The 25,484-nt window shown below is 45.2% G+C and overlaps 1 protein-coding gene across 1 annotated transcript in view; it reads left to right on the plus strand.

The window, feature by feature from the left end:
- Positions 1–22,890, plus strand: part of LOC143767930 (uncharacterized) — an 85,120-nt gene extending 62,230 nt beyond the window's left edge. Inside the window, exons 6-11 of the mRNA XM_077256454.1 lie at positions 16,414–16,563; positions 16,693–16,872; positions 16,955–17,078; positions 17,162–17,259; positions 17,458–17,548; positions 21,015–22,890. Of these exons, the coding sequence (XP_077112569.1) occupies positions 16,414–16,563; positions 16,693–16,872; positions 16,955–17,078; positions 17,162–17,259; positions 17,458–17,548; positions 21,015–22,882 (2,511 nt within the window). The 3' untranslated portion in view covers positions 22,883–22,890. The remainder of the gene's footprint in view (positions 1–16,413; positions 16,564–16,692; positions 16,873–16,954; positions 17,079–17,161; positions 17,260–17,457; positions 17,549–21,014) is intronic.
- Positions 22,891–25,484: the final 2,594 nt, after the last annotated feature.

Below are 25,484 nucleotides of genomic sequence, written 5' to 3' on the forward strand. Positions count from 1 at the left end.
TTTGGGTGCACCGCAGAGCTTGGAAGTGAAGGAGCGCTGTTTGACTGTTTCAATGCAGAATTGGCTGGAATTGAGATCGGACGCCATGTCGCGTTTGGAGAGCCCCTGATGTGCCTAAACAGTAGAAACCCCCCACAAGTGATACCATTTTGGAAACTAGACCCCTTAAGGAACTTATCTAGATGTGTGGTGAGCACTTTGAACCCCCAAGTGCTTCACAGAAGTTTATAACGTAGAGCCGTGAAAATAAAAAATCACATTTTTTCTACAAAAATGATCTTTTTGCCCCCAAATTTTTATTTTCACAAGGGTAACAGGAGAAATTAGACCACAAAAGTTGTTGTACAATTTCTCCTGAGTACGTCGATACCCCATATGTGGGGGTAAACCACTGTTTGGGCGCACCGCAGAGCTTGGAAGAGAAGGAGTGTCGTTTTACTTTTTCAATGTAGAATTGGCTGGAATTGAGATCGGACGCCATGTCACGTTTGGAGAGCCCCTGATGTGCCTAAACAGTAGAAACCCCCCACAAATGACACCATTTTGGAAACTAGACCCCTTAAGGAACTTATCTGGATGTGTGGTGAGCACTTTAAACCCCCAAGTGCTTCACAGAAGTTTTTAACGTAGAGCAGTGAAAATAAAAAAATCGCATTTTTTCTACAAAAATGATCTTTTTGCCTCCAAATTTTTATTTTACCAAGGGTAACAGGAGAAAATGGACCCCGGAAGTTGTTGTACAATTTGTCCTGAGTACGCCAACACCCCATATGTGGGGGTAAACCACTGTTTGGGCGCATGGCTGAGCTCGGAAGCAAAGGAGCGCCATTTGACTTTTCAATGCAAAATTGACTGGAATTGAGATCGGACGCCATGTCGCGTTTGGAGAGCCCCTGATGTGCCTAAACAGTAGAAACCCCCCAAAAGTGACCCCATTTTGGAAACTAGACCCCCCATGGAACTTATCTAGATTTGTAGTGAGAACCTTGAATGCCCAAGTGCATCACAGAAGTTTATAATGCAGAGTCGTGAAAATAAAAAATATTTTTTTTTTTAACAAAAAAGATTTTTTAGCCCCCAAATTTTTATTTTCACAAGGGTAACAAGAGAAATTGGACCCCAAAAGTTGTCCAATTTGTCCTGAGTATGGTGGTACCCCATATGTGGGGGTAAACCACTGTTTGGGCGCATGGCTGAGCTCGGAAGGGAAGGAGCGCCGTTTTGGAATGCAGACTTTGATAGAATTGTCTGCTGGCATTATGTTGCGTTTGCAGACCCCTAATGTACCTAAACAGTAGAAACCCCCAACAAGTGACCCCATTTTGGAAAATAGACCCCCCAAGGAACTTATCTAGATATGTGGTGAGAACTTTGAATGCCCAAGTGCTTCACAGAAGTTTATAATGCAGAGTAGTGAAAATAAAAAATATATTTTTTTCCCACAAAAAAGATTTTTTAGCCCCCAAATTTTTATTTTCACAAGGGTAACAGGAGAAATTGGACCCCAAAAGTTGTTGTCCAATTTATCCCGTGTACACTGATGCCCCATATGTGGGGGTAAACCACTGTTTGGGCGCACGGCAGAGCTCAGAAGGGAGGGAGCACCATTTGACTTTTTTAGCGCAAAATTGTCTGTCGTGTTTGGAGACCCCCTGATGCACCTAAACAGTGGAAACCCCCCAATTCTAACTCCAACCCTAACTCCAACACACCCCTAACCCTAATCTCAACCCGATCCATAATCCTAATCACAACCCTAACGATAATCACAACCCTAACCCCAAAACAGCCCTAATCTCAACTCTAACCTGTTATGGACCTGGTGGTTAGGAGCACCAGAAATGACCTGATGGTTAAAATGGAAAAACCTGGGACAAGCTCTGAGGAAGTGGTAACTCTACTGACCGCAATCCCTAATCCTATCACACACACTAGAAATAGCCGTGGAGCGTACCTGACTCTCCCTAGATGCCTCTTCACAGCCTAAGAGCTAACTACCCCTAAAGATAGAAATAGTAGCCTACCTTGCCTCAGAGAAATTCCCCAAAGTAAAGGTAGCCCCCCACAAATATTAACTGTGAGTTAAGAGGAAGTAACAAACACAGGAATGAAACAGATTTTAGCAAAGGAGGCCGAATCTTCTCTAGACAGACAGAGGATAGGAAAGGGAACTATGCGGTCAGTATTAAAAACTACAAAAAACACGCAGTGTGCAAAAAGACCTCCACACCGACTCACGGTGTGGAGGTGCAGCTCTGCACCCCCAGAGCTTCCAGCTAGCAAGGAAATATCATAATAGCAAGCTGGACAAAAACATAGCATATACTGAGAAATATATTCAAAAAAACAATGAACAGCAAATGGACTAGCAAGGACTTAGCTTCTGCTGGAGTAGACAGGTCATCAGAGAAATCCAAGAGAGATCTGAACCAGTACTGAGACATTGACAGCTGGCATGAACTAACGACCTGGGCAGAGTTAAATAGGGAAGCTAGCAGCAGCCTCAAAGATCAGCAGTTCCACTCAAAGCCACCAGAGGGTGTCCAAGGACAGAACTCACCAAAGTACCATTCACGACCACAGAAGGGAGCCCGAGAACGGAATTCACAACACTAACCATAACCCTAATCAAAACCCTAAATCCAACACACCCCTAACCCTAATCTCAACCATAACCTCAAACCTAACCCTAATCCCAATACACCCCTAACCCTAATCCCAACCCTAACCTTAACCCTAATCCCAACCCTAACCCTAATCCCAACCCTAATCCCAAACGTAACCCTAATCCCAACCGTAACCCTAATACCAAACCTAATCCAAACCCTAACCCTAATCCCAACTCTATCCCTAACTTTAGCCCCATCCCTAACCCTAACCCTAATTTTAGCCCCAACCCTAGCCCTAACCCTAACTTTAGCCCCAATCCTAACCCTAAATTTAACCCTAACCCTAGCCCTAACTTTAGCCCCAACCCTAACCCTAAGGCTACTTTCACACTTGCGTCGTGTGGCATCCGTCACAATCCGTCGTTTTGGACAAAAAACGGATCCTGCAAATGTGCCCACAGGATGCCTTTTTTGCCCATAGACTTGTATTACCGACGGATGGCCACACGTCGCGTCCATCGTGCACTGGATCCGTTGTGTTTTGGCGGACCGTCGTCACAAAAAAAGTTAAATGTAACCTTTTTTTGTACGTCGCGTCCGCCATTTCCACGCATGCGTGGCCGTAACTCTGCCCCCTCCTCCCCAAGACATAGACTGGGCAGCAGATGCGTTGAAAAACTGCATCCACTGCCCACGTTGTGCACAATTTTCACAACGTGCGTCGGTACGTCGGGCTGACGCATTGCGACCGCCCCGTACCGACGCAAGTGTGAAAGAAGCCTAAGGCTACTTTCACACTAGCGTCGTACTCGGCCCATCGCAGTGTGTCGGGCCGACGTACCGATGCTAGCGTTGTAAGCGCCGCACAACGGGTGCAGAGGATGCTGTTTTTTCAATGCATCCGCTGCCCCATTGTGAGGTGCGGGGAGGCGGGGGCGGAGTTCCGGCCGCGCATGCGCGGTTGGAAGTGGCGGACACGTCGCACAAAAAAAGTTACATGTAGCGTTTTTTTGTGCCGACGGTCCGCCAAAGCACGACGCATCCGTCGCATGACGGATGCGACGTGTGGCAATCCGTCGCAATGTGTTGCTAATGCAAGTCAATGGAGAAAAAAACGCATCCTGCAAGCACTTTTGCAGGATGCGTTTTTTCTCCAACGACGCATTGCGACGGAAGCCAAAAAACGCTAGTGTGAAAGTAGCCTAACCCTAACCCTAGCCCTAACCCTAAATTTAGCCCCAACCCTAGCCCCAACCCTAGCCCTAACCCTAGCCCTAACCCTAGCCCTAACCCTAGTCCTAACCCTAGCCCTAACCCTAACCCTAATTTTAGCCCCAACTCGTCTCTCCTGCCGGCCGGCAGATGGCAGCAGATGGCGGGCGCACTGCGCATGCGCCCGCCATTTTCTTTGCAGAGGAAGAAGCCGGCCGGCAAGAGGAGACGCAGGAGGACCTGGGGACACCGGGTGAGTATGATAGGGTCCCCGAATTCCCCTATATCTCTGTCCTCTGATGTGCGATCACATCAGAGGACAGAGAATTACAGATCGCTTTTTTTTTTCTTTTTTTTTTTTTGCGGTCACCGGTAAACAGTTAATTACCGGCGATTGCAAAACAGCAGTCGGTAAAAACCGACCCCGATCATGTTCTTTGGGGTCTCGGCTACCCCCGGCAGCCGAGATCCCAAAGATCTTCCGGGCGGCGGGCGCACTGCGCATGCGCCCGCCATTTTTTCACGGAAAAAAGATGGCGGCGCCCATCGGGAGCCACGAGGAGCACTGGGGGAGATAGGTGAGTATTGGGGGGCTATTGGGGACCATCGGGGACACTATTTCTCTGTCCTCCGATGTGCGATCACATCGGAGGACAGAGAAATTAAATGGCAAATCGCGTTTTGTTTTTTTTTGTTGCGACCGCCGGTAAACGGTTAATTACCGGCGATCGCAACTCGGAGGTCGGTAAAAACCCCCCGAATCATGTTCTCTGGGGTCTCGGCTACCCTCGGCAACCGAGACCCCAGAGAAAATCCGACTCTGGGGGGCGCTATTCACTTTTTCCACAGCGCCATTAATTAACGGCGCTGTGGTTTAAGTACCCTTAGCGGCCGCCGTTAAAAGGCGTATCGGCGGTCGTTAAGGGGTTAAGAAAAGATTTGTGTCAGTGAAAACAAAGGTCTTTTGTTTATAGCGCTTTAATGCCGCACTACCACGTAAACCAATATACCGTATATACTCGAGTATAAGCCGACCCGAGTATAAGCCGACCCCCCTAATTTTGCCACAAAAAACTGGGAAAACTTAATGACTCGAGTATAAGCCAAGGGTGGAAAATGCAGCAGCTACCGGTAAATTTCAAGAGTAAAAATAGGTACCAATAAAAGTAAAATTAATTGAGACATCAGTAGGTTAAGTGTTTTTGAATATCCATATTGAATCAGGAGCCCCATATAATGCTCCATAACGTTTATGATGGCCCCATAAGATGCTCCATACAAAATATGCCCCATATAATCCTGCATAAAGGTTAATAATGGCCCCATAGATGCTCCATACAGACACTTGCCCCTTATAGTGCTGCACAAACATTATGGCCCCATAGATGCTCTATACAGACACTTGCCCCTTATAGTGCTGCACAAACATTATGGCCCCATAGATGCTCCATACAGGCACTTGCCCCTTATATTGCTGCACAAACATTATGGCCCCATAGATGCTCCATACTGGCACTTGCCCCTTATAGTGCTGCACAAATGTTATGGCCCCATAGATGATCCATACAGGCACTTGCCCCTTATAGTGCTGCACAAATGTTATGGCCCCATAGATGATCCATACAGGCACTTGCCCCTTATAGTGCTGCACAAACGTTATGGCCCCATAGATGATCCATACAGGCACTTGCCCCATATGCTGTGGCTGCAATAAAAAAAAAAATCACATACTCACCTCTCCGTCGCTCAGGCCCCCTGCACTTTTCACCTGCTCCTCTTTCCTGTGTGGCTCCGTCTTCAGCGTTCTCCGCACTGACGTTCAGGCAGAGAGCGTGCACTAACCACGTCACCGCGCCCTCTGACCTGAGCGTCACAGCCAGAGGACGCCGAAGACGGAGCCGCACCGGAACGGAGGAGAGGTGACTATCGCTCAGCGCTCCCCCTCCCCGTCTACTTACCTGCTCCCGGCGCGGTCCCTGCACGTCCCTGGTTCCAGCGCTGCATCTTCTTCCTGTACTGAGCGGTCACATGGTACCGCACATTACAGAAATGAATATGCGGCTCCACCTCTATGGGAGGTGGAGCCGCATATTCATTACTGTAATGTGCGGTACCATGTGACCGCTCAGTACAGGAAGAAGATGCAGCGCTGGAACCAGGGACGTGCAGGGACCGCGCCGGGAGCAGGTAAGTATAATTACACAGCCCCTGCTCCCCCTCCCCTGCAGACCCCTGGGTATGACTCGAGTATAAGCCGAGAGGGGGACTTTCAGCCCAAAAAAATGGTCTGAAAATCTCGGCTTATACTCGAGTATATACGGTAGGTCTGGCCCATCAGTAACCCTGGGATCTGACAAGTGCATTGTTTTTTCTATGAGTTTTACTATTAAACATTTGAAAAGTGTAAATCTTGAAAGCAATATGGACATGGTGACATTTCATTGGTCTTGAAACTGCCAAAAGCTCAACCATTTTTAGTGGATAATGAAAATGATCATACATTTAGGTGTTACTGCGGCTTAAAGCTATTCGTGCAGAAACCAAATAAACATAATATGCTCAAGAAAATCCATTTTGATACAGGAAAGATATATCTTGGTGCCGTGTTAGCCATTGGATAGAAAAATATTTAGAATTGAGAGTCCTCAGTGGTTGATACCTTTTAATGGCTAACTGAAAAGATGGTAACAAATTGCAAGCTTTCAAGACTACTCAGGTCTCTTCATCAGGCATAGACTAAAAGAAATTCTGGAGAAACACATATTTATGCACAGCACATCACAGAAAAAAAAAACAGATAAGACAGGTGACATGAAGCAGAATTACCATGAGTGATAAACAGTTTTGTCCATAAATATTGGACTAGTTCTTAGATAAGGAAGGAATGTTTTATTGTCCTCTGATTGGGGTCTGGTTCTGTTGTGATGACCCCACATGGTCTGAGGGGCAAATTCCTTAGTTGATGTAAAAAGACATAAATCCATGCCACACATTCATTCCTGCACTGAGTGTCAAAGATCATCGTCAGCTTATATTCCCAAACGCTTCTGTCTCTTTTAGATTTGAAGTTACCTTACTTACTTATAAAGAAAAATAAGTTTTATTATACTTGTCATGAAGCGTGGTTGTTTGGTTGCCCCAGTTCTTTCTTCAGGGATTTATTTATATCCCAGTTCCCAGTTCCGGTTTGGAACTTGCAGCTCTCTGGCGCCCCCTTACCCTCAGGTCAGTCAGGGAACTGCACCTAGGATAATTATTCGCCAGAAAGGCTGCCTTGCTATGTACTGGCTATTGGACACACTGCAGCGAAGACGATATAACTACTCCCGCTCAGGCAGGTATTATATTTTTTCAAACGCTGTCCGTCGCTGCCAGTTTTGCCCAACCAGCTCAGAACGCTTTGCTGCCACCAGCTCCTATTACTATGATTAATAATGAGTCAGGAGCCAACCCAATCAGTAGCGTGATTTACTTCAGAGGACGTACGTTTTAGAGACTAGTAGATATTATAGCTTTTACTCCAAAAAGATTAGGCAGTGTTTACAAAAAATATAAAAAATGATATTACGAGATGAGACAATTATAGTATGTACAAAACGATTACAAAATAAAAGGGATTCAAGTTGAAAAACACTTACAGTTCTCTCATATCATGGCAGGCTGTGTGGCTGGCGGGAAGGGCAACACATTCCAATGCATCAGAGCAGATTGCAGAGTTTCTGTTAGCTGACTTCCTGGGCCAAAGACACTCCTAAAATAAGGCTGAATCTCTTATACCCTCGGCTCGTGACATCACTGAGTGGCTGGATACTCCCCTTTTTTGAAAGTTATGAAATCCAGCTATTCGCCATAATTCCTGGGGGGGAAGCCTGTAGAAGGAAGACAAAATTATCATTTTTCTCAGCATGAAAGGGATGTTCATTTAAGTCTAAACACAATTTGGGTATTTGCCTCTGTTAAGCTGTAGTCCCCTACTTGGATTCTGCCGGTACGGGAAATTAGGAAATGCACTGGTGTGTAGCTCTATCGTTGCACATCCCAAATATGTAACTTTCACACCTATACCACTACTTGGGGTTCGAGTTATTCCATCTTGAATAACTCTCATACACAAATGGAAGCACATGGCTGCAAACAAAGAACTGGTTTCTGCTAACCAACACATTCTTGAGGGAGGGGGGAATGAGTGGTATAAAATTACACAGATTGAGAAGAGTAGCTTTCTAGGCAGTGAGAAGGAGGAGCTGTGGAGGGGAACCACAACTGCAGCATGTGTCTTACACAGACCTAATGGATGTAGCAGAGCTCAGTGTGCATGATAATATAGAATCAAATACGTCATATTTCCTGACAATAATCACCCGGGGGGCGGTCCGGTCCGATGGGTGTCGCAGTCCCGGATCCAGCACCTCCCATCTTCTTATGATCGCCATCCTCTTGCTTGTTTAATGGGTCTTGGCATTGCACTCCTGCGCAGGAGTACTTATCTGCTCTGTTGAGGACAAATGTAAGTACTGCAGTGCGCAGGCGCCACGAAAGGTCAGAGAGGCCCAGTACCAGCACACTGCAGTACTTTCCTCTGCCCTCAACAGGATAGATTAGTACGTCTGCGCAGGAGTGCGATGCAGGGTAGCCATGAAGCAAGCAGGAGGGCAGCGATCATAAGAAGATGGGAGGTGCCGTACCTGTCAGACTGGACTGCCCTGAATGGCAGTGGCAGTGTCTTATATCAGCCAAAACAGCTGACAGGTTCCCTTTAAAAAAGATGATGTAACTTGGTATTTTTCATTTGTATTTTAAATGCCACACTTACAAAAGGACAGTAGATACCTGTCTTATAACCAGCTGATATGAAATCAGGGTTGCCAATTTTATGTTTTTTATTCTATCTGTATAACTTAATCAAAAGTCACAGCCAGTCTGCCCTCGGACTGGAGCATGCGGCTCCATGTATTTCTATGTGAGTCTTTCACATCTTCACCCGGTGCTGCCGCCGGCCCTCAGACCAGAGCGTGCGGCTCCATGTATTTCTATGCCAGTTTCTCGCATCAACACCCAGTGCTGCCGCCGGCCCTCGGACTGGAGCGTGCAGCTGCATGTATTTCTATGTGAGTCTCACATCTTCACCCTGTGCTGCCACCTGCCCTCGGACTGGAGCATGCGGCTGCATATATTTCTATGTGAGTCTCTCACATCTTCACCCTGTGCTGCTGCCGGCCCTCGGACCGGAGCGTGCGGCTGCATGTATTTCTATGTGAGTCTCTCACATCTTCACCCTGTGCTGCCGCCGGCCCTCGGACCGGAGCGTATGGCTGCATGTACTGTATTTCTTTGTGAGTCTCTCACATCTTCACCCTGTGCTGCCGCCTGCCCTTGGACTGGAGCGTGCGGCTGCATGTATTTCTATGTGAGTCTCACATCTTCACCCTGTGCTGCCGCCTGCCCTTGGACTGGAGCATGCAGCTGCATGTATTTCTATGTGAGTCTCTCACATCTTCACCCGGCGCTGCTGCCGACCCTCGGACCGGAGCGTGCGGCTCCATGTATTTCTATGTGGGTTTCTCGCATCACACACGCTAGTGTGAAACCGGCCTTAAAGGAAACCTAGCATATCCCCAAAACTATTAAGCTGCAGATATGTGGATAATCTACAGGTTAGTAGTGTTCTGACACCGTGAGGCACTTGCTATGAGAGCTCTGATGCTGGCAGGAAATTCACCTTATTCCATCTGGCAGTCTCACTCTTTCAGTCACGTGGTTACTGCCGGCGTGGGTTCAGTCATCACTCTGTGTATAGGGAGCAGTGGCTGTGAGTGTTCCCGCTGCACTGACTGACAGCTAACTATGCATTAGAACCCGCTGTCAGTCAGTGAACACGCGATTGAAAGAGCGAGACTGTCGGATGGAATGATTATCAGTAATAGGTCAATGTACAGACGTTTCCAGTGAATGAATAGAGGGAAAAACCACCTCCCCACAAACCCCTCACAATCCGTGGGCAATAGCCCAGGTGAAATAAGATCCCTGCAGAGATATTCCCTAAATAAACCCATATAAGACTGAGTACGCTATGTGCCTTAAGTAATCCATCCCTAGCATAGGGGTAACATCACACGTCATGTAGGCATTCAGGGCATGTACGCAGGAAAGACAGGTATGCTTACCACAGGAGAGGTGAGGAGGGAAGGGCACAGCCAGAGAGCAATAAAATAATCGTTTTAATATACAATTCCGTGCCTTGCTCCTTGTTCTCCGGGTTTACATATATTGGTGGAGCGGATCCAATTTTCCTGGGGGTTCACCACTTGGTTGTGTATTCTCCCAGATTGTCGCTATGATTTTGGGATTTTGTATATTATTAATTCAGTTTGCTATTCAAAAAATGGCATAATACGCATAATACAACCCAAAGGTATCTGGGATAATATTGGACGTGGACACCACTTACCGCAGGGCACAGGCACTGAGCAGCAGGGACTGGAGTAGGAGTGGAACTCAGACTATCCTGTGAGCTGTGGGCCTGTGGCAAACTGTAATGGCGGCCACTGCCTGTCTTCTCAGCCTCAGGGTTCAGAGACGTGCCTACGTAGCACGCTGTACATTACCGGACTCTCTGAACCCCAGCCAGATCCAATCTCAGCATGCCACTGGGTGCCATAGCAACGCGCTCTCAGCCTGCAGTGAGTCCCGCCCGCCCCGCTGTCAGCTGTGTGTGTGTGGCCGGCCGCTCTCCACTACCGCGGGCTGCAGTCAGGTGTTCTTTCATTGTACATGCTGCAGGGCGGGCAGATGCTAATTAACTGGCTCGGGGCCAATGCCTCTCTGCCACCCAGCCCAGCCCGCCCCTGCCTACAGCACATTTCTTGGGATTTGCCATCAGATAACTCTTTTTGTAATGACTATTATTATTATTATTATTATTTATTGTTATAGCGCCATTTATTCCATGGCGCTTTACAAGTGAGGAGGGGTATACATAATAAAAACAAGTACAATAGTCTTGAACAATACAAGTCATAACTGGTACAGGAGGAGTGAGGACCCTGCCCGCGAGGGCTCACAATCTACAAGGGATGGGTGAGAATACAGTAGGTGAGGATAGAGCTGATCGTGCAGCGGTTGGTTGATCGGTGGTTACTGCAGGTTGTAGGCTTGTCGGAAGAGGTGGGTCTTCAGATTCTTTTTGAAGGTTTCGATGGTGGGCGAGAGTCTGATGTGTTGTGGTAGAGGGTTCCAGAGTAGGGGTGATACGCGAGAGAAATCTTGTATACGATTGTGGGAAGAGGAGATAAGAGGGGAGTAGAGAAGGAGATCTTGTGAGGATCGGAGGTTGCGTGTAGGAAAGTACCGGGAGATGAGGTCACAGATGTAAGGAGGAGACAGGTTGTGGATGGCTTTGTACGTCATGGTTAGGGTTTTGTACTGGAGTCTCTGGGCAATGGGGAGCCAGTGAAGGGATTGACAGAGGGGAGAGGCCGGAGAATAGCGGGGGGACAGGTGGATTAGTCGGGCAGCAGAGTTTAGAATAGATTGGAGGGGTGCGAGAGTGTTTGAGGGCAGGCCACAGAGCAGGAGGTTGCAGTAGTCAAGACGAGAGATGATGAGGGCATGGACTAGGGTTTTTGCAGATTCTTGGTTGAGGAATGAACGGATTCGTGCAATATTTTTGAGTTGAAGTCGGCAGGAAGTGGAAAGGGCTTGGATATGTGGTTTGAAGGAGAGATCAGCGTCCAGGATAACCCCGAGGCAGCGAGCTTGTGGGACTGGGGAGAGTGGGCAGCCATTTACTGTAATGGATAGGTTCGTTGGGGGGGTCACGTGAGATGGGGGAAAGATGATGAATTCTGTTTTGTCCATGTTAAGTTTCAGAAATTTAGCGGAGAAGAAGGATGAAATAGTGGACAGACATTGAGGGATTCTGGTTAGTAGGGAGGTGATATCTGGTCCAGAGATGTAGATCTGTGTGTCATCAGCATAGAGGTGATACTGAAAGCCATGAGATTCTATGAGCTGTCCCAGGCCAAAGGTGTAAATGGAGAAGAGCAGGGGCCCAAGGACTGAACCTTGTGGGACTCCGACAGAGAGGGGGCGAGGTGAGGAGGTGGTGTGTGAGTGGGAGACGCTGAATGTCCGGTCTGTTAGGTATGATGAGATCCAGGATAGGGCCAAGTCTGTGATGCCAAGGGATGAGAGGGTCTGTAATAATAGGGAATGGTCCACTGTGTCAAAGGCAGCCGACAGGTCGAGGAGGAGGAGAACAGAGTAGTGTCGCTTGCTCTTGGCGGTTAAAAGGTCAGTGGTGACCTTAGTTAGGGCAGTTTCAGTGGAATGGTGTGGCCGGAAGCCAGATTGTAAGCGGTCAAAGAGGGAGCAAGAAGAGAGATGGGAGGACAGTTCAAGGTAGACGTGTTGTTCCAGTAGTTTTGAGGCATAGGGGAGAAGTGATATAGGGCGATAGCTACATACAGAGGATGGGTCAAGAGAGGGCTTTTTGAGGATAGGTGTGATGGAGGCATGTTTAAAGCTTGAGGGGAAAACACCATTTGTTAGTGATAGGTTGAAGAGATGGGTTAGGGTTGGGATGAAGATTGTGGTGAGGTTTGGGATGAGGTGGGTTGGGAGCGGGTCAAGTGCACAGGTGGTGAGATGCGATCTTGAGAGTAGAGTGGCGAGTTGATCTTCTGTAATGGTGGAGTAGTTGGTTTTGGAGGTGGAGGGTAGGGAAGTTGGGAGGAAGGGCTCTGGGGCTTGTTGACCAAAACTGTCTCTGATGTTATCAATCTTCTGCTTGAAGAATGAGGCAAAGTCTTCAGCAGAGATAAGTGAGGAGGGAGGAGGTGCTGGGGGACGGAGGAGAGAATTGAAGGTGTTGAATAACTGTTTAGGGTTGTGAGACAGGGAGGATATGAGAGATGAGAAGTAGGTTTGTTTAGCTGTGGCGAGTGCGGTCTTGAAAGTAGTGAGGGACTGTTTGAATGCGATTAAGTGGTCGTTGGAGTGGGATCTTTTCCATCTGCGCTCAGCAGCCCTGGAAGCTCGCCTCAGTTCTTTGGTCAGGCTGGTGTGCCAGGGCTGTCTGTTGATTTTGCGAGCTTTGGTATGTGTAAGTGGGGCAGCAGATTCCAAAGCTACAGCTATTGTGGTGTTATATAGAGCGGCAGCGTCATCCGCATTGTGTATGGAAATTATGTCTGTGAGAGGGAGGAGGGATTCAGAGAATGAATGTAGGTCAAGATGTTTAAGATTTCTGCGAGGGTGTGAAAGTTTGTGGGGTGGGGACTCTAGACATGGAGTGGAGAGAGATGAGAATGTGAGAAGGTTGTGGTCAGAGAGAGGAAGAGGCGAGTTAGAGAGGTTAGATAGGGAGCAGAGGCGGGTGAAGATGAGGTCCAGTGTGTGACCATCTTTGTGAGTGGCTGCAGAAGACCATTGAGTGAGGCCGAAGGAGGAAGAGAGAGATAGAAGTTTAGTGGCAGCTGAGAGGGAAGTGTCAATGGGTATGTTGAAATCGCCCATGATGATAGTGGGGATGTCCGCAGAAAGGAAATGAAGTAGCCAGGTGGTGAAGTGGTCAAAGAAGGTGGTGGCTGGCCCTGGGGGGCGGTAAATGACAGCAAGTTGGAGGTTGGAGGGGGAGTAGATGCGCACAGAGTGCACCTCAAAGGAAGGGAGGGTAACAGAGGGTGGCAGTGGGATTGGGGTGAAGGAGCAGTTATCTGACAGGAGAAAACCAACTCCTCCACCATGCTTGCTGCTGGGGCGGGGTGTGTGAGAAAGGTGGAAGCCACCGTAAGAGAGTGCAGCAGGGGAGGCCGTGTCAGAAGGGGTGAGCCAGGTTTCGGTGATGGCGAGGAAGGAAAGTTTGGTAGTAACAAAAAGATCATGGATGTAGGAAAGCTTGTTACAGACAGAGCGAGCGTTCCACAGAGCTCCTGTTAGTGGGACTGGGGAAGCGGGGGCTGGGCGAATGGGTATAAGGTTAGAGAGGTTACGGAAGTTTGTGATGGAGCGTGGATGGGAGGTAGAAATGACTGTGGGAATATGGTGAGGAGGACCAGGATTTGGAGAGATATCACCAGCAGTGAGAAGGAGCAGAGATAGTGTTAGCAGGTGGGAGCAGGAGAGAGCGTGAGGGGGCTGCCTGTGCTTTGAGACAGAGGATTGTATGTTAAGGAACTATATATAATATAAGCGTTTCACTTTTTGTATTGAATAACTGGAATAAATTAACTTTTTGATGATATTCTAATTTTTTGAGAAACACCTGTAGGTGACATTATAAATATATTTCTATTTTATATTTTTTTCCTCTTGAGATTGTGGGCCCAATTCCAGCTATTGCTGTCAAACCTGTGATTTCTATCTACACCACAGTGTACAGGATAACAGAGTATAATAAAATTGTCATGGACGTGACTTAAACAACATTGTGCAGTGATTCTGTTTTCCCTATAGTTAAGGATATTTCTTATTGCTAAAACTGTGATTTTTTTTTTTTTCACATTAAACCTTTTTTAAAACTTTTTTAAACACCTCTGATCAGTGCGATCATCCAACATACAAGCCTCTGATGGCTCTGGTGATGCACTGTACTACTGTAGTGCCGTGTATCATCACTGCTGTCAGTGTAATACTAACGGCCCCATACACATTAGTGTTGGCTGAATGGTCATTTGGCAGATGGATATCTCTCCCGAATTCCCCACACACACAAATATTCCAGCTTTCCTGTGGTCTGTATGAGAGAGTCGCCTCCAGACTCATCTAGCGGAGGATTATCTACAGGAACAACAAACGGATTAGCCTCTGAAATTTAGGATGCCAGATCCTTCTTTGCCCTGACATCATCTGTCGGGAGGCCCCGAAATACATTATATGGTCGGCCAAACCCCCTAAATCAGTGCTTTCATGTAACTTTACTCTAAGGTGTATGGGGGCGATAAAAGGTAACTTATTGGATGCTGCCTCTGGCCCGGCCTAATAGACCTTCATACATTGCAGACCCAGACACCATTATTAGGCATGTAAGTATCGTAGTAACTAGGCCGCCCCATACTATCGAGTACTTGGGGGCAGATGGCCATTCAGTCGAACTCTCACACCTTAGATGCCATGTTTGCTTTTGGCAGCAGTAAGTGGTTAAACTGCCAGGGTTTTTGTTGCAGCGACTCTGTACCTGCCGTGTACATCTATGTTCTGGTGCCCGAAAGACTTAATTTTTTTTAAACAATTGTTTATTGTGTGAAAAAATAAAATGTGTTTTCTGCTTTTTCCATGTGTTTTTCTTTTTACAAGAATTGTTGGAGCCAATTTTCTTTTGAAACATTTTAATATGTTTATTTTCTGGTGTTTTTCTTGTAATATAGGAAAGCCTAATGACAGAAATAAACCCCATAAAACACTGTACATGGAGACGTTGTGATCAGATAATTTCTGTCCGCGGTGTTTGAGGAAAAAAAAAAAGCTTTTATAAAGGCCTCAAACATCTGTGTGTGAATCAGACATAAGATCTAAAGTGATAGAAAATTACAGTGCGGGGAAGACTGGAAACCTTCATATTGACGGCTGGTGGTGATGGAGTCAGTGACGGACTCTGGCCAAAAATGTTTCTAGAGCCGTAGTAGAAGATGAAGATGTCGTCCTCATTAGTGTTGAGCATTCCGATACCGCAAGCATCGGGTATCGGCCGATATTTGCTGTATCGGAATTCCGATACCGAGATCCGATACTTTTGTGGTATCGGGAATCGGAATCGGAAGTTCCCAGTGTATGGTTCCCAGGGTCTGAAGGAGAGGAAACTCTCCTTCAGGCCCTGGGATCCATATCCATGTAAAAAATAAAGAATTAAAATAAAAAATAGGGATATACTCACCCTTGGACGCGCCCTGGTAGTAACCGGCAGCCTTCTTTGCTTAAAATGAGCGCGTTCAGCACCTTCCATGACGTCACGGCTTCTGATTGGTCGCGTGCCGCGGAAGGTACTGAACGCGCTCATTTTAAGCAAAGAAGGCTGCCGGTTCACAGCGGTAAAGTCCAGGCTGCGTCGGAGAGGTGAGTATATCAATATTTTTTATTTTAATATTTCCTCTCCTTCGGACCCTGGGAACCATCAGGATACCTTCCGATACTTGGTGTCCCATTGACTTGTATTGGTATCGGGTATCGGTATCGGCGATATCCGATACTTTTCGGGTATCGGCCGATACTATCCGATACTGATACTTTCAAGTATCGGACGGTATCGCTCAACACTAGTCCTCATCATGAAGTAGTTATTTCTCCTGTCACGTGTAATGAATATCTCCTGCAGTATTGCTAATGCCGATTCCAGTGTCGGTAAATGAGTGGAGAATTAGCCTTATGGAAGATGAGTCTATGAGAAACGTTTTCAGCTGCCGACTCCGAGGAAGAAACTGCTTGTTGTCTGTGGCCTAAATATATAGGTTTTATTAGTAGATGTAAAGAAGGAAACGAAATATTGTAAAATAATAAATCTCCTCATATGTTTGCCCTTATTATCTCCAGTAATTGTATTATTACACAAGATTTTTAGGATGTTATATCGGCTCATCTTCTCCATCTTCTCATTCAGGTCTCTACAATATCGGATCCTCTCAGTGAAGATCTTCTATATAAGAGAATTTTTCTGAATCGCCCATCAAAGATGGATATGGACAGAGACAAGATGGCGGAGAGGATATTACACCTCACCCTAGAGATTCTCTTCCATCTTACTGGAGAGGTGAGAGATTCTGATGACGTCACATTACATCATTCTTATCTATGGGAATAACAGATGGACAGAACTGGAGAGGTGAGGACTCTGGAAATGTCTGTAGTGAGATTTATTAATGTGTCTCTCCATAACCAGGATTACACAATACAGAAGAGGACCACTAGTGAACCCTGTCAGGACCCTTTGTCTGAGGGATGCGAAAGACTCCTGAGCCCAATCACGAGGCCTCCATCTCACCCCCTGATACATGAGGACATCAATGACCAGAAGTTCCTAGAACACATCTATAAGATGATTGAGTTGCTGACTGGAGAGGTGACACTGCTGGGAATGCTGGGACATTATACAGTAACGCTATGAAGGGATCAGGGGATGACTGTATCAATGTATGTGTCAGGTTCCTATAAGGTGTCAGGATGTCGCTGTCTATTTCTCCATGGAGGAGTGGGAGTATTTCGAAGGACACAAAGATCTGTTTAAGGATGTCATGATGGAGGTTCCCCAGCCCCTCACATCACCAGGTAATAGACAGGACTAAATACACACGGCCTATAATTATCTGTATGTAAAGAATTAATTCAGTCCCTGTATGTGTTTCCTCCAGATCTATCCAGTAAGAGGACAACCCCAGAGAGATGTTCCCGTCCTCTTCTTCCACAGGACTGTAAACAAGAAGATCCCAATGTTCCTCAGAATCATCAGGTAGATGGAGAGAAGGTGTCATGAGATCTCCCCTATGAAGTGTAGACGGCTGTGAAGGTCTTGTGCTCAGTCTTGTTTTATCCCCCAGTATTATATGTTTTATACATGTGTAATGACAACGGTGGAGATGGCAGGATTAGAGCTGATCATAGATGTGACTTCTCCATCTGTCTGTGACTTTTACAATATTTGTTTCAGGGTGAAGATCTGACCTGTATTAATACTACAGAGACGTATGTGAGGGGTGATGAGTGGTGTAAAGAGGAGATTCCTATATATGACTACCCTGGTGAGTAGTAATCACTAAATGCAGAGAAGTCACAGATTCTTCTCCGCCACCGGCTGTGGCTGCTTTATAGGTGGTGTAGTCCGGCAGTATCACAATCGTGCGATCACCATTTGGCCTCCCGACCATGACATTCTCCTCCACCAAAAACTGTTCAAATGACTTTGGGTATTGAAAGCCCTTTTCTATAGAACTTACCACCTGGATGATCCACCTACCCCCTGGGATTAGAAGACACTGACCGTTACCTGCCCAGATCTGTAAACAACAAAGTCAAGACAGTGAATGTAGAATGTGCTGACAAGTTAGAAAATCACTTGAAGAATTATATTATGATGGGTCTGTAAGAGAAAGCAGAGGGTAATGATGCTGTTGGCTTCCTAGATCCCTGATATCTTATTGGATGAATCTACCTTCTCCCCCTTCTGTGCTGCTGAATGTGCTCATATGGTCCCTACAAGACCAGGTCCAGTCTTCCTGTGCAAACTTTACTTTTATGATCGACAACATTAAATGTGCAGTGATGCCAAGTGTGAATTTCTGTACAATAACAGCAGAGTTTCCCTTTATCTTGAGTTTTAAATTTCTTTTAAAACCTTCTAACTTCAATCAGGATTGTGATAAACTACAGGAGAATCATTTTACCTGTGCCATGATATATCTCTAAGCTGTGCACGGCTGATGTCTGTAATATACATTTATTCACACCTGCAGGAGATATGTTGACATTGCTCGAGCCCTGGTTTCATGGATTCACTCCACGTCCTAAATGACATTATGTGTTCGATCCTAAGGAGTTTACCTTACTGCACAATCTCTCCTGAAATAGGGGCACTAATACCTTCTCTACTCTTCTGGTCAGGACTCATAGTAGCTCCAATGGTTCACCATAAATGAGTGCAACTCTGGTATAGTGTTGGAGTTCTCCCATCGTACATACGTTGTTGTTTGGGATGTAACATACTTTTTTATTCTTTGTCTTTTTTTTACCTGTTCATTCTGTATGATAGTTTGATTGTGGTGGGATCGGCCTAACTCACTTATGTGAGTGTGTAACTGATAGTCTTAAAAAAGCTCTTTGTAATAATTATAGGGGATAACTCAGGAGACTCTTTGCGTGGAACAAGACAACAGGACACAGTTTATAAGTGGTAAAGTTTATATTATAACACGGTTATACAAACAGGTGCAGAGAGAAACTCAAGTCCATAACACTTGGTGTAAATATTAAACGCAGCTCAGCAGTCTATAGGAAACTTCAGAGGAAAATGCAAACAAGCAGAAAGTCTATGAAGCACAGTTATTCTTGAGGATACTTGACACGAATAAATCCTTGTCTTTAGTCCAGACACAGATAGATATGCTTATAAGGAAGTTCAAATCATAACTTAGCTCAACCAGGGAGGCCTGATTAACAGTCTCAGGTTTACAGCTTACATGTCCAGCGAATGCAGATGAAAGTAACACGAACAGCAGATGAAGGAGGATTACTGAACACTGGGGTATGCAGCAGGAACTCAGAGCAGAGTGGCAGGATCTCCAACACAGGTTCACAGGTGCAGTTGCAAGGCCAGGGAGTAATCAGGAGCTGGATGCAAAGCAGAATACTCTAGCACAGACTGAAGGCTGGGGTGGAGTTTTATAGCAGGAAGACAAGTGCACATGAGACCAAAGACGCCATCTTGAAAAAGGGCAGTAATGCACAAAAGGTAATAAAAAATGTTCAGAGTCCTGACACTCTCCATCGCCTCTTCCAAATGCCGAACATCTAAATTTAAAGTTACCCTATCAGCAGGATTGTGCACAGTAACCTACAGATAGTGTCAGGTCAGCGCCGTTATACTGATCACATTGATATCTGGTGATGAAATCCGTCTTGTGGTTGTTGTTTAATCTTTATTTGTAGTTTTCAGTTAATGAGATTCTCGTGCTCTGAGGCGGGGCTGTGTGCGGGGCTTCATTTTGTACTCTGATTACATATTCATCTGTATTGACTTATGACAGGTCACTGATTCCTCAGTGACCTGCCCCCTATTTTACATAATGCATATAATAGTGTTGATATTATTGTTGATTTTGCCTATAATATTGTGGCTATTATGAGGCTTAGAAAAAAAATAACATCCAGCAAAATGACACCAGAGGCTCCTGTCCAGTAGCATCTATCTATTACTTATAGATGCTACTGCGCAGGCGCCGCCATCGCTGGTGACATTTTGCTGGATTGGTTTATAGAAACCCTGTTGCTTCTCAACAGCCTTTGAGCCGCTACAGGTATGTGCATACGTTGCAGAATTGCCTGTGAAATTTTCTGCGCAGATTCTGCATCTCTTGGCAGAAAACACAGGTAAAAATCCGCACGGATTTGATGCTTATTTTCATGCGTTTATTTTTTTTCGGACTTGTATGCGTTTTTGAAAGCTAAATATAGAAAAAAAAAGAATTGTGATTTCATTTCTTGTCCAACCTCTTCATTTACCTACTCCATTGAACAATAATGTTTACACACACAGAAAGAAAGAGATAGATAGATACATAGATTGATAGATGGATAATAGATAGATCTATAGATAGATAATACCAAGCCCGATGTTTAGGAATAAACATAATAAAATAGTACATAAAAAAGTGAAATAAAGACACACACAAAATCTGCGTTAGGCCGGGGTCCCACTTGCGAGAAACTTGCAAGAGTCTCGGACCTTAATACCTGGCACTGCCGTCGGCACTCGGGACTGGAGTGGTAAGCTGCATAGAAATACATGCAGCCGTACACTCTGGTCCCGAGTGCCGGCGGCAGTGCAGAGTATTCATGCGAGAGACTCGTGCGAGTTTCTCACAAGTGTGACCCCGGCCTTAAAGGGCACCTGTCACCCCGTTTTTTCCGTATGAGATAAAAATACTGTTAAATAGGGCCTGAGCTGTGCATTGCAATAGTGTATTTTGTGGACCCCGTTTCCCCACCTATGCTGCCGAAATACGTTACCAAAGTAGTCGTTTTCGCCTGTCAATCAGGCTGGTTCTGTCAGATGGGCGTGGTGTCTTTCCCCAGATCTTGCTTAGTTTTCCGTTGGTGGCGTAGTGGTGTGCGCATGTCCAAGGTCCCGAATCCACTGCACAGGGGAGTGGAAAGAGCGCGATGTGCACTATTTCATTGGTGATCGGTGGGGGCGGCCATCTTCCTTTGGCCGCGCATGCGCAGAAGCGGCGCTCTGCTGGCCGCGGCTTCAGGAAAATGGCCGCGGGATGCCGCGCGTGCGCAGATGGAGATCGCGGTGGCCATTTTCCTGAAGCAGAGTTCGCATCTAAAAAGATTTTCTATTAGACTGTGAACTGTCATTGTCTTGGTAAATAATTAAAGTTTTTTTCACATAGCTTGCCATTTTTATGGACAGTTTAATTAGAAATGTTCAAAAATATAAAATTCAAGGATATTTTATTAAAAAATAATTGTTTTTTATCTTGGCAGATGACTGTACCAGGAGATCAGAAGGACAGCTGACCTCTTCAATTTTTAAATATGATGATCTTGAGATCCTACAAGATACAACTGAAGTGAATGCTATTACTCCAGTTATAAAATCATCCATTCACAGCAAAGATCTGTCAGCTGATCCTTTGAAACAGATCATGTCTTCTGATTCATTACCGACTACTAAGGAAAATCAAAGTCACAAAAGAGGCATTAAAAAACAAACTGCTCCTAAAGCAAAGAAGTCATTTTCATGTTCAGAATGTGGGAAATATTTTAACACGAAAGCACATCTTGATAACCACCAGAGAACTCACACAGGGGACAGACCTTTTTCCTGTTCAGAATGTGGGAAATGTTTTAATCGGAAAGAGAATCTTACTGGACATCAGAGAACTCACACAGGGGACAGACCTTTTTCATGTTCAGAATGTGGGAAATGTTTTAATCGGAAAGAGCATCTTACTGGACATCAGAGAACTCACACAGGGGAGAGACCTTTTTCATGTTCAGAATGTGGGAAATGTTTTAACACGAAAGCGCATCTTGGTACCCACCAGAGAACTCACACAGGGGAGAAGCCTTTTTCCTGTTCAGAATGTGGGAAATGTTTTAACCGGAAAGAGGTTCTTGATAGACACCAGAGAACTCACACAGATGACAGACCTTTTTCATGTTCAGAATGTGGGAAATGTTTTAACATGAAAGCACATCTTGATTACCACCAGAGAACTCACACAGGGGAGAAGCCTTTTTCCTGTTCAGAATGTGGGAAATGTTTTAACCGGAAAGAGTTTCTTGTTAGACACCAGAGAACCCACACAGGGGAGAAGCCTTTTTCCTGTTCAGAATGTGGGAAATATTTTCCCTGGAAATCAGATTTGGTTAGGCACCAGAGAACTCACACAGGGGAGAAGCCTTTTTCATGTTCAGAATGTGGGAAATGTTTTAAATGGAAATCAGATTTGGTTAAGCACCAGAGAACCCACACAGGGGAGATGCCTTTTTCCTGTTCAGAATGTGGAAAATGTTTTAAACAGAAACCGGCTTTGGTTACGCACCACAGAACCCACACAGGGGTGAAACCTTTTTCATGTTTAGAATGTGGAAAATGTTTTAGCGAGAAATCAGTTTTGGTTAAGCACCAGAGAACCCACACAGGGGAGAAGCCTTTTTCCTGTTCAGCATGTGGGAAATGTTTTAATCGGAAAGAGCATCTTATTAGACATCAGAGCAGTCACACAGATGAGAAGCCTTTTACCTGTTCAGAATGTGGGAAATGTTTTAATCGGAAAGAGCATCTTACTGGACATCAGAGAACTCACACAGGGGACAGACCTTTTTCATGTTCAGAATGTGGGAAATGTTTTAACACGAAAGCGCATCTTGATTACCACCAGAGAACACACACAGGGGAGAAGCCTTTTTCCTGTTCAGAATGTGGGAAATGTTATAACCGGAAAGAGCTTCTTGTTAGACACCAGAGAACACACACAGGGGAGAAGCCTTTTTCCTGTTCAGAATGTGGGAAATGTTTTAACCAGAAAGCGATTCTTGTTAGACATCAGAGCAGTCACACAGGGGAGGAGCCTTTTTCCTGTTCAGAATGTGGGAAATGTTTTAACTGTAATGCAAATCTTGTTAGTCACCAGAGAACTCACACAAGGGAGAAGCCTTTTTCCTGTTCAGAATGTGGGAAATGTTTTAATCGGAAAGAGCATCTTATTAGACATCAGAGCAGTCACACAGAAAAGCCTTTTTCCTGTTCAGAATGTGGGAAATGTTTTAACCTAAAAGAGCATCTTGTTAGACATCAGAGCAATCACACAGGGGAGAAGCCTTTTTCCTGTTCAGAATGTGAGTAATGTTTTAACCAGAAAGCGCTTCTTGTTAGACATCAGAGCAGTCACACAGGAGAGAAGCCTTTTTCCTGTTCAGAATGTGGGAAATGTTTTAACTGTAATGAAAATCTTGTTAGTCACCAGAGAACTCACACAGGGGAGAAGCCTTTTTCTTGTTCAGAATGTGGGAAATGTTTTAACTGTAATGAAAATCTTGTTAGTCACCAGAGAACTCACACAGGGGAGAAGCCTTTTTCTTGTTCAGAATGTGGGAAATGTTTTAACACGAAAGCGCATCTTGATACCCACCAGAGAACTCACACAGGGGAGAAGCCTTTTTCCTGTTCAGAATGTGGGAAATGTTTTAACCGGAAAGAGGTTCTTGTTAGACACCAGAGAACTCACACAGGGGACAGACCTTTTTCATGTTCAGAATGTGGGAAATGTTTTAACACGAAAGCGCATCTTGATTACCACCAGAGAATTCACACAGGAGAGAAGCCTTTTTCCTGTTCAGAATGTGGGAAATGTTATAACCGGAAAGCACTTCTTGTTAGACATCAGAGAACCCACACAGGGGAGAAGCCTTTTTCCTGTTCAGAATGTGGGAAATGTTTTAACCAGAAAGCGCTTCTTGTTAGACATCAGAGCAGTCACACGGGATAAGCCTTTTTCCTGTTCATAATGTGGGAAATGTTTTACCTGTAATGCAAATCTTGTTAGTCACCAGAGAACTCACACAAGGGAGAAGCCTTTTTTCTGTTCAGAATGTGGGAAATGCTTTAATCGGAAAGAGCATCTTATTAGACATCAGAGCAGTCACACAGACGAGAAGCCTTTTTGATTTTCTTAATGTGGGAAATATTTTACTTGGAAATCAACTGTTAATAAACATCAAAGATGTCACATAGGGGAGAAGCCATTGTTATGTTCATAATGTGTTGGAATAGTTTTAACCAAAATTGGATTTTCTTAAAGGGGTTGTCTCATGTCATTCCTCATGTTTGCTGACAAAAGGATAAAACTAAACTTTATTAATTCCAAATGTAAAACTATACCCATAATTCACCCCCTGAAGGTAAGTCAGAAGGTGACTAAGAGAAAAAACATGTACCCCACATTTCAGTATATAGATTGAGGTGAGGTATACACACTCACTCTCAAAGCCTCTCACTTCTATGGGTTTCATCGTCCTCACCAAAGACGACTCATCGGGAGACTTTATTTAATATTGACCTATATTCAAGCTAGACTAGATGGGGAAAACAAGTAAAATCGTGTAGCATGTTATCCAAAACAGTCAGAAAACTAGCCATATATAGGCAGATCCCAGACATCAAACTATATACTTCGTAAGTTTATAGACTAGTTTAAAGACTAGGGATATGTGCAACCATAATGTCTGGGAGATCTGTGCTGTTATTTAGTATGAATATGGAAATTATCTCTGGAACTTGTGTTCCCTGAGTGGTATATACTGTATTTTCACATACTATCATTCCCAACACTGGAGTGGCTTATAAACTTACGAAGTATATAGTTTGAAGTCTGTGATCTGCCAATATGTGGCTAGTTTTCTGACTATTTCGGATAACATGATACATGATTTAAATTTTTTTTTCGTCTAGTCTCGCTTGAATATAGGTCAATATTAAATAGTCTCTTGATGAGTCGTGTTTGGGGAGGACGATGAAACGCGTAGAGACGGAAAGCTTGGAGAGTGAGTGTGTATATGTCTCACCTCACCTTATGTACTGAGATGTGGGGTAAATGTTTTTTTCTATTGGTCACCTTCTGACTAACCTTCAGGGGGTGAATTATGGGTATAACAACAAAGAAATAAAAACACACTGGCGCTCCCAGAAGGATGAAACTAGAAAGCTGCAGGTGCCTAGACAGCTACTGTGCTGACTCTGTCAAGTGACGAAAGAGAATAATTAATAAATAAGGGCACCGCGCTAACTAGATAAAGTAGTACAGAGGAATAAAAAGTGAACGTCTAACTAAACAAGACGTGCACCACAATAGTCAGTAGCCCTGACGAAGAAGGTCCGGAGACCTTCGAAACGCGTAGGCAATTGTGGTCCTGTGCGGCATCCGTCCTTTGCTTTTTGTTTTTGGTGACGTCACCCAAATCACGCCCCTTCCTTTCACCGCTCTGTGCAGCGGCTTTTTTCCGGTCCACGTGTGCCGGTCAGCAGCGCTCCTGTCGTGCGCGGCGGGCATACACTCACCAGGGAGGACGCTCCCCATACCACCAGGTGTTTGTACCGCCCCATGCTTCCACTTTGGATATCGTAATACTATCTACTTGGGCCGCTGGTGTTTCCCTTCCCATACCCATCTGGACGGCTACAGCCTTCACTGGGAGCACGTTAGCACCTTCATAAGCAGTATTACTATTATTCAGTAAGTGTGCTTTTTTTACTTTTACTTGCCACGCACTTTGATGTGAAATCTCTGCTTTAATAGGCACCTGCTCTGCTCTTTCTTGTATTGGTTACTGATTGCCTATATTGCTTATACTCCTATTGTGGTGCACGTCTTGTTTAGTTAGACGTTCACTTTTTATTCCTCTACTACTTTATCTAGTTAGCGCGGTGTCCTTATTTATGAATTATGGGTA

The sequence above is a fragment of the Ranitomeya variabilis genome, chromosome 4, assembly GCF_051348905.1.
Source record: "Ranitomeya variabilis isolate aRanVar5 chromosome 4, aRanVar5.hap1, whole genome shotgun sequence".
Lineage (NCBI taxonomy): Eukaryota > Metazoa > Chordata > Amphibia > Anura > Dendrobatidae > Ranitomeya > Ranitomeya variabilis.